General features: G+C 39.4%; 1 protein-coding gene across 8 annotated transcripts in view; it reads left to right on the top strand.

Moving 5' to 3' along the window:
• SHANK2 (SH3 and multiple ankyrin repeat domains 2) overlaps positions 1–12,980 on the top strand; it is a 354,214-nt gene that overhangs the window by 332,697 nt on the left and 8,537 nt on the right. For 6 of the 8 annotated variants that reach the window (XM_055814242.1, XM_055814240.1, XM_055814241.1 and 3 more), the window contains 3 exons: positions 1,226–1,356; positions 2,703–2,814; positions 3,935–6,347. In XM_055814242.1, the coding sequence (XP_055670217.1) occupies positions 1,226–1,356; positions 2,703–2,814; positions 3,935–6,347 (2,656 nt within the window). Of the gene's footprint in view, positions 1–1,225; positions 1,357–2,702; positions 2,815–3,934; positions 6,348–11,721; positions 11,749–12,980 lie in introns of all 8 variants that reach the window. The other 2 variants (XM_055814244.1, XM_055814243.1) reach the window with 1 other exon arrangement.

The following is a 12,980-nucleotide window of genomic DNA, read 5'->3' as shown; positions in this document are numbered from 1 at the left end:
TAGTATCCTAATGGAGTAGCTATCCTTGCTTGCTGAAGCAAATAATCATTTGGGAGATGGATCCAATTGCTGAAAAGTAACATTGCTCTGACTCACATTGTGGAAACCTAGGAGCCAGGCTAAGGTATTTTCCTCACGTAAATGCCACAGGCTATATAAGTAATCCTTACTTTGGTGAAACTTCCAAGGAAAAGACACTAAATTAACATGATACAGGGAAGCAAATGCAATGAAAGGCATAGTAAAGAAACCTGTTGGTATGCTTCAAGTTTGAGTTCTAGAACAGATTCAAAAATCAAACTATTTCTGCTGGCTTAGGCTAGTCACTTAATTTCTCCATGCCTTAGTTTCATAGTAGTAGAAGTAGCAATAAAGGAGCTGTTAGGCTATAATTAGTTGATTATATATTACTTACAGGTCTTCAGTCTGAGGGAGTAACATTATGTATTAAATGCTGATAAACCTTGTTTGTGACCAAAGTTGAAGATGGGGCTAAAACTAACACTCAGCTTCGGAAGATCTTGATTAAAGTTTTTCCTGTATTTTAATATCACATCATATGGTAGATCAGAATCCCAAATCCAAATGTTGAAGTTCTCGATCAGATTTGGACTTTGCCTATTTGGTCTGTTTCTGACCACAACTAAATACATTCCTGGACTGTCCAGTCATTAAAATAAAAAATACATATAAAAGTTTCATTTAAACAAATGATGCAGTTTCTAATGCTAATCATAATCCAAGGGTGTTAGTAAATCAGGATGTGATTACTTATAGGAGAATAGGCATAAAAGAGCACTTCTGGAGTACTTGTTATTGTCCAAAATATCACTGAAATTCTGATGACTAAGTACAGTCTGCTTATCTCTATTTGAAACAGTGCTGTACAGATTCATTATTTCTAAAGGTCTTCTTTCCATTTCTATATAGATATTCTCCCTTCACATTTTGAAGGTTTGAAGAAGAGGATTGTTTTTCGAGTCACACTAAGTAAACATTAAATGCATGCAGGCTTAAAACTAAAGCATGCATGTTATGTAGCAGCAATAAAAAGTGCTCGGCTTGCACGACTTATGATGCTGAAGCGTTGCCTTGTTAAAATGCCAAAAAAACTTTTTCTTTGCATTTTTTTGAAAAGTAAATCTCTTCCTTTGACCTTGCAATACTGACATTTTCAGGTTTTGGACAAATTATATTTATTTTACTGAATACTTTTATATTACAGATAAGGTGGATGAAATAGTACCAGTTTCCAAGCCATCAAGAATTGCAGACAATGCAACTGTGGACTCAAGAGTGGCAACTATTAAACAGCGGCCTTCTAGTAGATGTTTTCCCTCAGCTACAGATATGAATGTGAGTGGTAGCTATGAAGTACTGCTTTCATTTCTGAAACTGATTGGAGGGGGTCTTTTGGCAGTGTGCAAGGCGTACAACAGAAATGAATTTACAAATGTTGCTTTATATACTCATTTTACTTTTATTACCTTGTAACTTTAAGTCTTGGTCTACTCTGCGTTTCTAATAATGTTTTTTTAACAGAACAGTCTACTTACCACTATAAAACTTTTTTCATTATATCCTTATATTTATTCTGAGACTGTCACATCGACGACATTGCTACCTCAGTGTTATTCAAACAGATGTGAACTTGTTCTGCCTGTAGTCTGAGCTGGTGAGATGCCAGTAAGTTCTGAACTTGAAGGTGTCAGTACAACACTAAACCCGAGCTAAAAAAGTTTGCTGAAAGTCAAGGTACGTCATTTCACTTTCAGCACCAGAGTTAGTGCAGCCACGCAATTTCCACTAATGTGAAGGTTTCTCCTACTGCAGGTTTTCATTATTCCTAATTGTATATATAATATCTTGATTAAATAATACATGATGATTTGTAAGGGAAGGATTGACATTAATACTACAACACATATTAAAAATTTTAACTCCAGAACTCTGAAATTGGATTATTCAGTTGCAGAATTTGCTCTTACAGAACTCTGCAAGTGAAAAAATAATTGGGTTTATTGCATTTTAAATGTATTTTTCCATTACCCACCCCTCCAAAAGAGCATCAGTCCTGATACAAGCACTTTGTTGTTCTTAAGCAGCTTGGGAGTCAAGGAAATTAAGGCTGTTGTAGGAGGCAGAAAATGAATAGTTTTGTGATGACTTACAGGAAGAAGGAACAGCTGAGTGCATTGCAATTCAGGTAGTGTTCCTCAGTTCCTAGCTGAGATGCTGACTGCCAGTGTAATCTTGCGCAAGACACCTTGAGTCTGTGCAAAACTCCAAGAATAGGTCTGTTCTTCAGAAGTGAAGAGAGCATATAGCCTGATGCAGAGTGAACGTTAATAGCTATGCAGCACGTGGCTAGGTTTTTGGAAGTGAATAAAACAAAATGCAATTGCTTATGCTTCCTTTTTATTACAGCACACAAAGTGTGCCAGAAACTTAACATATTGCCTTGTAAATAATTTCAGCTAACTCCTCTTACAGCTGTTGTCTTTTATGAACATGTAAGTAAAGCCCAGCCCTCCCTTTCTCTTCACCTCCTCCCGAAATAATACCAAGTTTTTTTATTTTCCATAAGAATTCTAAGTAAAAGGAATGGTGAATTAGCAGATATGACAGAAGAGTTATTGACATGTAAGAGAAAGACTTGCACACTTTAATGCTTGTGGGATTTTTTGTTTGCTTTTTTGTAGTCCATGTATGAGAGACAGGGTATTGCTGTGATGACGCCCACTGTACCAGGGAGTCCTCAAGGTCCTTTTCTGGGTATACCTCGGGGTACAATGAGAAGACAAAAATCGATAGGTAAAATGCTTCTCATATATAGTTTGCTTGTGCATTAATCACATATTTCTAGTAACATCGCTTCTTTCTTAAAGCATATTTCTCTAACATCTTTACCTCAGTGAATGACTGTTTAATTTTTATACAAAGTTCATGAGAAAATAAATTTGTGTGTGTAAGATGGTGTAATTTCCACATTCTGCTTTGATGGCAGTAGGCAAGTATTATGGAATTGAATTAAATTTAATTCCTCTCTTTAGAATGTTCCCCCAAACAAGGAAAGGCAGTGAGAAGGAAAAAAACCATAATCAGTACAAGCCCTTTGCAATGCATTACCTGGGGCAAAACACTATTCCTTTTTCCTTTGTTACTGAGGCAAAACGATTGTAATGGTGTGTAGTTTACCAAGGAATCCTTATTGATCAAATGGAATAAAATTAACCTCTTTTTCATTCCAAATTATGACAATAGATGATTTTACAAAAAAAAAAAAAAAAAGAGTGGACTAAATTTCGCCTTGCTTTGTTCTTGGTAGCAATGTTTATTGATTCAGAAACACATTATGCTGATGTGAAATTAGCATCTAAATGATCCCGATATTACCCAGTTTATTTATGTTAAAAGCCGTATTTGTAATAATAGAATGTCATCTTTTGAAATGAAACATTATGATTTTTTTCCCCAATAGAATCTTTGCAGTCCCTTTGCTAAGTTTCAAATGCACCTTAAAAATTCATTAGGTTTCTAAGTTGCATTATTATATGCTTTTACGGAGTGCTAGAATAAGGCATAAGCTACTCTTCTGCACAGATTGTCTTCCCTGTTCAATAGTTTTCAAAGAAAATGTGCTTCTCTACAGCTACCTTGATGATACATAAACCCAAAGCATTTGCCTACACATCACTGATCAGTTTCATTAAAATTCTGTAGCATCCTTTCTAATTCTGGCATCTGGGTCTCTGGAAGTTCAACAAGAAAGAATGCTTATGGTAGGAATCAACCGAAAGACCTCTTTCATAATTTTGCATATGCCTCATGTCATGTGAAGTGTACCCTGGCATTTTAGGTTGGCTACAGAAATAATACAGTATGAGGGATCCCAGTGGAAGACAGCATTTTAAATATACTTTCTGATTTTTAGGAATAACAGAGGAAGAACGGCAGTTTTTGGCTCCTCCTATGCTGAAGTTTACCAGAAGTCTTTCAATGCCTGACACCTCTGAAGATATCCCACCGCCACCACAGTCCTTACCTCCTTCACCACCACCACCTTCTCCTTCTCTGTACAACTCGCCCAAATCCCTGACATCAAGGAGCTATGGAACTATTAAACCTCCATTTAATCAGAATTCAGGTTCAAAAATTTCTTTGGTTAGGCCTGAGAATGTGGGAACAATGATAAGGGACAAAGGGATCTATTACAGACGGGAACTGGACCGATACTCTCTGGACTCTGAAGACCTGTACAGTCGGAGTGCTGCATCTCAGGCAAATTTCAGGAACAAGAGGGGTCAGATGCCAGAAAACCCATATTCTGAGGTTGGGAAGATTGCAAGCAAAGCAGTTTATGTGCCGGCCAAACCAGCGAGGCGGAAGGGGATGCTGGTGAAACAATCCAATGTTGAAGACAGTCCAGAAAAGACCTGCTCTATTCCAATCCCGACGATTATTGTGAAAGAGCCATCCACCAGCAGCAGTGGGAAAAGCAGCCAAGGCAGCAGCATGGAAATCGATCCTCAGTCTTCAGAGCAACCTGGGCAACTCCGCCCCGACGATAGTTTAGGTGTCAGCAGTCCATTTGCAGCAGCCATTGCTGGAGCAGTGAGGGACAGGGAAAAGAGGCTGGAAGCAAGGCGTAATTCTCCAGCCTTCCTTTCCACAGACCTGGGAGACGAGGATGTTGGACTAACACCACCAACACCACGTATGAGGCAATCAAAATTTACCGATGAAGCAATGTTTAGTAGTGAAGATGGTTTTAGACAGCTTATGTCACCATCTCCAATTCCCGCACCTAGAGAGCCTGAAAATCTTTTTAATAGCAGTGAACCCAGCAATCAAAGTGATTCAAGGACATTAAATGCTTCGTCCAAAACGAAAGGTACTGAAAACAGTACGGTGGCAGCTAAGTCCACAAATACATCCAGCTCAGATAATTACGTTCACCCCGTCACAGGAAAGCTGTTAGATCCAAACTCGCCACTAGCCCTCGCTCTCTCTGCCAGGGACAGAGCCATGAAAGAACAAACACAGCAGATTCCAGGCAAAGGAGACACTGTTAAAGCTGACCTTAATAAACCACTTTACATCGATACAAAGCTGAGACCCAATATTGAAACGACTTTTCCTGTTACTGCTACTGTCACTAGGCAAAATACTCGTGGCCCATTGAGACGGCAGGAGACTGAGAACAAGTATGAAACAGATGCAGGGAAAGAGAAGAAAACAGAGGAGAAGAAGAACATGTTGATAAACATTGTGGATACTTCACAGCAAAAGTCAGCTGGCTTGTTAATGGTTCATACCGTGGACACAGCCAAGTCAGATGATACGCCCGAAGATGAAGAGGAAAAGAGAGCAGAAATGGAACCAAACTCTGAAAACTCCCCTCCAGAGAGGCCAGAGGGGAGTGAGGAAGCAGAAAGTGAGCTGAACGTGCCTGCTGCATCTGAGCCACCGGCATCTCCCTGCAAAACCATTGTAGCAGCGAGCTCTGTCGACGACCCTGTCATCTTGCCGTTCCGCATCCCTCCGCCACCCTTAGCATCAGTCGATATCGATGAAGAGTTTATTTTTACTGAGCCACTGCCACCCCCACTAGAGTTTGCCAACAGCTTTGATATCCCCGATGACCGTGCAGCTCCCGGTTCAGCTCTAACAGACTTGATTAAGCAAAGAAAAAATGGCACGCCTTCACCTGCACCGTTTGCCCCCAGCCAGTCAACAGATTCCTTAGACAGTAAAAAGCAAGTGGGTCTTTCAAACTGTTTGCCTGCCTCCTTTCTGCCACCCCCTGACAGCTTTGATAACGTCACTGACTCTGGGATTGAGGAGGTAGACAGTCGAAGTAGTAGTGACCATCACTTAGAGACAACCAGCACTATCTCAACGGTGTCCAGCATCTCTACCTTATCCTCGGAAGGGGGTGAGAACGTGGATACTTGTACAGTCTATGCAGATGGGCAAACATTTCTGGTGGACAAACCCCCAGTACCTCCTAAGCCAAAAATGAAGCCCATAATCAACAAAAGCAATGCACTTTACAAGGACGCGCTAATTGAAGAAACTGTAGACAGCTTTGTTATTCCTCCTCCCGCTCCACCCCCACCTCCGATCAGTGCACAGCCCAATATGGCTAAAGTTGTTCCCCAAAGGACATCTAAGCTATGGGGTGATGTGACGGAGGTGAAAAGCCCAGTTCTCTCAGGCCCAAAGGCTAATGTTATTAGTGAATTGAACTCAATACTCCAGCAAATGAACAGAGAGAAATCCTCAAAGCCAGGGGAAGGATTGGAGTCACCTACTGGAACAAAAACTGCAAGTCTCAGTACAAGGTAAATGTAATTAACCGGGTAATTTTCTAATGAAGACTTGATATTTTTTCCATCCCTGTACTAACTTCCCCTGTAAATCACATAGATTAAAGAAGAATGTACTCTTTATTGTGTATGTTTGCATAATGAATAGTCTATGACAAACAATTTTACAGAGGGGAAGAATTTCGTACGTTGACAGCATCTGTGTAGTCTGCACCATAGGACAGGAGCTTTCTTAGTCTTTTCCAACTTCAAAGACAGTTTCCACAAATGTTGCAGTTGTTTTGATGCGAGTTACTTAGATCTATTTTTAAGTATTATTTCTGTCTTTTAAAAAATTTCTTTTAAAATGTGGTGTTAATTTAATTTTTCTTCAGTCCTATAACTTATTGTGGCTTCAGATAGGTGAAAAAAGTGGTTTTGCCTAGGCTTACTCGCATTCACTGTGTGGTGTCGTTTGATTCATGCTGATACCTCTCATAATCCACTTTACCATGAAGTATAAAGCTATCTTAGAAAATCACCCACTGAAATCTCTTTACGCTATTCATGTTACTACTAAAAAGTTAATTTAGCATCTCTACCACTTAGTGTTATGGGGTTTAAGTTCTTACTTTCTGTTGTGCACGCTTATTAGTGAATAGTCTCTGATGTTTACAGGTTCAAGGAGGTGGCCCATTGCTGCCAACAGCAGCATCCCTGATAGCGCAGTGCAATACGTTTGTGTGTAAATGGTTTCTGAAAGGTACTTAATTGATAAGTATCTTACCATAGTCAGACAATATTGGGTAAATATACAAATAATTGTGTAGTCACATTTGTGTGGAATATGGACATGATATGAAATCCACCATTATGGAAAAAAAAATATTTTGTTAGTTTTATTGAGAGCCTGGGTATTTCTTTTTGTGGTGTGCAATGGTTTGGCCTTACCTATAGTAGTTAAATGTACCTTTTACTGAAGTATTGCATATGGTTTGGCCTGACTTCTCCATAGAAATGCATTTTTTGCAGAAATGCAGTGCTGACTTTGTTTTTTAAAAAAGGTACCATGTAAGCAAATTTTACTGGAATTATTCTGCTGGATAATAACTAACTCAGCCTTTGAAAAGCTACCGTTCCTTGCATGCATGAAGATAATTTGGTTTTAGGGGAGGTTGGCTCTGTTAATTGCAAAAGTTTACTCATTCAGAAAACAGGGTGATCACAAGCCTCAGCGTCAGGTCATCATATTATTTCCTGCAAGATGGAAGTCATCAAACTGGTGACAGCGAGGTAAGGAGGTTATACAGTTTTTAGAATGAAGGGATGGAAGAAAACCACTGAAATTCCGGAATTCCTGTTAGTGACACTTGACTAAACAGAGTAGAAATTGAGTTGACTGTACAGGAAAAGCCTTAATACATGAAATAAAATGTTACGGAAACTGTGTAAGAAAAACAATATATACTGGCTGCCTGATGAAGACAGTCTTTAAACAAAGTGTGCACAGCAAGTGAACACTTTTGAGAATACTTCAGGCAAGCATAAAATCACAAGTGCTAAGTTTGAATTTACGTATCTTGTCTTGCAGATGACGCTGACAGTTTCATTTCATATTATTTTTCTCATGCCTTCAAGAATATCATTTCTGCTAGACTTTGATCAGCTTTCTTGTTAAGCTACATGAACATGTTGCCTCTAGCTTCATATGTATAATATTATTTATCATCTTTTATATTTAAACTGATAGCTATTTCCAGGATACAGTAGAGATCTTTAGCATCTCTTTTTTATTAGAAAATAACTGAGGCTAGCGACTACAACATATAGTAAGTATGTCAAAATATTATCATTACTGAGAGGAAAATGAAAAGTAGAAGCAAATAGAGATACATCATTTTTGTCAAAAAACATTTAAACACGTATAAAGGCTGGGGAGAAAATTGAAAATCTATTATATCACTTTATTGGAGAAAAAAACCTGTCATCTAAGCAAGAGTAGTCCCATATGTTTTACATTTTAGAGAATGATCTGACTTGGACAGTGTTAGAAAGTTTTGTTGCTTTTCTGTCCTTTAGCTTTTTTAATTCTTATAATTCAGCTTTGGCAAATTACCTAGTCTTCGTTATGGAATACAGAGACTCAATTTGGAACCAAACCCATAGAAAACATTATTTCAACGTGGCTGAAATCCTACTTCTTTCCTGAAAAGTAAACCCAAACAGGCATCTTTGCAAACTAGAGAGAGGACCTTGGGATAAAACAATACCAAAAGACCTATCAGGTAATAAATAAGAAAAGCTGTCAGTGGCATAGAGCAGCAAAACTCTTGGCTGCTATTTGACTGTGGAAGAAAATGACACCTCCACAGAATTCCCAGTGGGAATGGAAGGTAAGAGAGCTGTACTTCGTTTCCTTCTGTTTTCAAAACTGATATGATTACATAATTTTTTAATTGAGGTGAACTGAAGATACTAAAACGATCAGAAAGGTTACTCAGGATTTCTTTTTTAAGCTAAGTCATAAATCAGACAGCAGAAGAGAGCCAGCTATCTACAGATATTAAAAATATGTTGTAAAAGGTGCTGCAGGCAATTCCTTTTCATCGTCACACGAGTGAGGTAGAGAGTTGTAAATGGAGAAGTTCACTCTTTAGACTCAGAAGTCCTATTTGTAAGCCAGCGGTGGGTTGTTAGGTGGTGTCTGCCCGGCTGTGCCTGTGCCCAGTTCCTGACAGCCCCTGGAGCAAGGCTGGCACCTTCCCCTCTCTCTGACCTTAACCAGCTCCGCGTTCTGCGGATGGATGAGAGAGGATTGATTTCTGTGCTTGCTAAAGAGTATGAAAGAGGGAGCATGTGGCTAATAGCAAAATTAATCACAGTGGAGAAAATGCTCTGATTTCTTTTTGTTGTGCTATGTATGATTATGCCCTGAACTGTCTGCATTAAATTTTACTTCTGTTCTCAAAGGTGCCTGCATAAAAGAGACAGATGCATGGTAAATGCTTCCCAGGCAAACACATTTTTTCAAACTGCTTGTACTCCTGCCTTGTCTTTTAGAAAGTTAAATAAATTACAGCCTTTCTAGCCCAATTGCACAGCTGACACAGTTTTTTACAAAGCTGTCAAATATTGTGACCAAGGAATACCATCTTGCCAAAATGCCATGTATTTAAGCTAATATTTAAATTTTAAAGCTAAATTTCTTAGAGTTTCTTGACTTTTTTTTTCTGATACTGTAAAGCCTAGGACAACCAGTTGTGGAGCTTGTAGCCCTTTTCTGTGAGATAGCATTAGAAAGGGAGCAAGGAATTTTAGCTCATGGAAAGCAGGGATTCTGCTAAATTAAAGAACAACTCGTTAGCTCTGCTAAAGGAAGAGTGCTAAAAAATGAGTACGCCTGTTCATATCCTTCAGCCAAAAAGAAATATTTGGAAGTGTTATAAATAGGAACATAGTTCACAGACTCAGTTGGATTGTCTTCACAGCACTAGCAGCCTGATGAAATTAAAGTAAGTATTTGCTCATAGGGACATACAGGAAGTTATAGCCCAGATAGGGAATCCTAAATATCACTTAAGAGTTACTTTTGCACAGCCAGTAGACATACAATTGTGGTTTGCCCTGTTAGGGTAGCATAGAGGTGAATTAGGTTATAGATAGTTGGGTAATGGCTTGTTACAGAAACCCATAAAAATATCTTCTTTCTGTTTTTGGTAAGTGAAGATTAGGAAGAGATTGTTCTACAGTACTGAGCAGCATTTCTCTCTCAATTATTACATTAAAAAATGACCCTAGAATTGCTTTTTCTCTCTGCACATTGGTTTAGTGATAATTTTACAGTGTATTTATAGTTTTCCTTCGTTCTTATGGAGACACAGAGTTTCAAGATTTTTAACTAGAGCATGGAAATGTTTGTCTGGAAGCCATCTGCTTCTCCAAGGCAGTGACCAACCGTGGGATAGGAAGAAGGATAATGGTAGGGGAAGGAAAATGAGAAAGAAGCAAAAGATTGTGCTTGCTTACTTTGTACTAATCAAAGCATAATTAAAGGGTTTGATCAGAAGGTTTTGGAACAGAGCTCCAGATCCCACTCCCAATTTTGGCCATCATTTACTTTAAGAAATTTTGGAGATCAGTTCTGGTGACAGATTTTTACCTGGTCTCCCCATGTAGTAGGGCCACACCAGCTGACTGTCACTTCCTCCGTTTGTGCCCATCCTTCCTTACAGAAAAGTTTGGGGGTGTTGGGCTACAGGGCTCCATTTGACCCAAATGCCCTGAACTAAAGCCTCAGTTATGAGCTCTGGTCGCGATTCCCATTTCTGAATTTGGATACGCACAGGTACAGATGGGAAAACCCAGCCCGGGGGAGCCCCACAGCTCGGCAGGTCGTGCTCTGCTGTCAGCCGGTGAGGCGAGGGGGACGGGGATGGGTGATGGTAGTATCGACTATGATGCTATAAATATAGTGGTGCTATAAATTCACTTGAAAGGCTACTGACTTTTACGTGGAGCTGATAAAAGAAATGGAGAGAAGACTAATGCAGGGGTTTTTATCAGGTTAAGGGAGGAGTGCTCGCTCTGTCTGTGAACCCAGCAGTCGCTTAGCAACATAATGATCAAGTGCAAGCCTGTGAGATCGACTGAATAATGTCAGCGTGATTAATGCAGAATAGACCCAGTGGCTGCAAAGGAGAAAAACCACAGCCCCCAGTGAAAACAGCATCCTTCCACCTCAACTCCAGTGTACTAGTAAGGAATAATGAACAGCAACTGCTGCTGCGCTCTACCATCACCATACCAAAATGATCAATAGCTTTGCCATAGGGAGAAACTATTTCTGTTTCAGATGGTGCTTATGTTTCTCCAGCTGCGTTTGCACCATGTCCCTGTGGCCTCTGGGGCAGGTTGGGTGTCACTCCTAGTAGTGGGAAATGCTCATGATAAATGTGGGAGTGATGAAGGATGCTTAACCATGCAGGATCGAGTCCTTTAAGAAAAATAACCTGTATTGTGTTGGCATAACAAGTTTTAAAAGTGAAACTGCCTATGGTCAGGGTTTTTCTCCATCTCTGATTTTTTTTATATATTATCTGGAAAAGTTCCTGGTATTTCACAAACAGGTAAGGCAGAGCTGAACTGAGTAGCAAGTCCTGCACAGGGGCTGATCCTACATTTGATTAATTGTAAAGGATGTCTGGATTTCACAGATGATGAAATATGTATCTGCTGGGATAATTCTCAAGCCTTGATTTTTCACTTTACTGCTGTCCCATTAGATTCATTTCATGTTGTTAACCGTTTGTCAGCCAATATCACGGGATTGCTTGCTTTGTCCGTAATTTTTGCAGTGTTTCAGTCATTCCATTTTGTCATTTTTATTTGCTGTCATGACTGCTGTTGTCAGAAGAGGGTCATGCTGAAGTACCATGAAGTAAGTGACGACCATTAAGCATAGAGTATTCTGTGTTGTACATTCTGCTTCTTTTTAATGCTCACTCATTGTTATTGCATTTTAGTGATTTTGGTGTTGACTTCGTTACAAAGTACAATGATTTCATTACAAAGTACAATGTGGATTAGACCATCCTAATCCAGAAATGGTAGCCATTCTAAAACCAGAAATAGTTCTCAAGCTGAAAAAAGAAGCGACTTCCATCAGAGAAGTATTCAGCAAATGTTTTGATAACATGAGCACTCAAGACCAGATTCCTGAACCTAGGTCTGAGCACCTAAATAAGTTTTTCAATTGTGTCCACATTCTGCTGGATTTGTGGAGGTGGAGGAGAGGGGAGGGATGATTAGTGCTGTTTTACATACCTATGGGAGGTTAAAAGTAAAGACAAACTAGCCCTTGAAATAATCAAGGTCTGCTGCGGTCATCACAGTCGAGTCTTTCATCCTTGGAAGCTGTGGGTTTTCCCCCTTTCTCCTTTCAGCTTCCCTTGACCTTTTTTCCTGCAGCTCTTCAAGGAGAGAGGGCTGAGGTTGTCTCCTGGTCCTCTGCCCCTCATCAACACCATTCCTTTACTGCCAGTTTCCAGGCATTTGTGCCATTTACATGGAAACTGTTGTTCTTGAGCACACTCCCACAGACCTTAATGAATATTCTTCACTCCAACCAGAGTGTTACTTGCAATAGGCAGTAACCATTTCTCAGTTCTTCTCACTAAAATAACACTATTATAAGAAGCTCTGTATCCTGCCAGTCATCACATCAGCCCTTGTTCTTAATCTTCCCCCAAACAGACAATTATTGTCTTACTTTCCTACCATACAATTTTCCTTTGACAATCCAAAAATAAAGTAAAAATGTTATAAGAGATAAAGGCAAAGTTTGGGGTCTGTGTTCTCAAAAATCTGTAAAAAGTTAATTTCTCGCAGTGCCTTTATGTAGAGACTCATTTCACTCACTAGTTTTCTTGGTGGTTAAGATTTTTTCCTCTAATACAAAGATCTTTGTCAGAAACAGCAAATCTTTTGGCAAGTTGCAGGATAAAACAGCTCCTATGAGAGCATGATAGTTGTTTTGTTTTTTACATGGGAGGCTCCTAGGAGCTGGTGCAGTGTGCCATCTTTCACTGGTTTGCTTCTGATATTAAGTTAACAGTAAATTTGAATCCTGCAAATCTAATTTAAAGTCTAAAAGAATTTCTTGCCTACAAG

This window comes from Falco peregrinus, chromosome 9 (genome assembly GCF_023634155.1).
Source record: "Falco peregrinus isolate bFalPer1 chromosome 9, bFalPer1.pri, whole genome shotgun sequence".
NCBI classification, from domain to species: Eukaryota; Metazoa; Chordata; class Aves; order Falconiformes; family Falconidae; genus Falco; species Falco peregrinus.
Note: the sequence above shows the minus strand (reverse complement) of the source record. Positions and strands in the feature narration are given on the sequence as shown.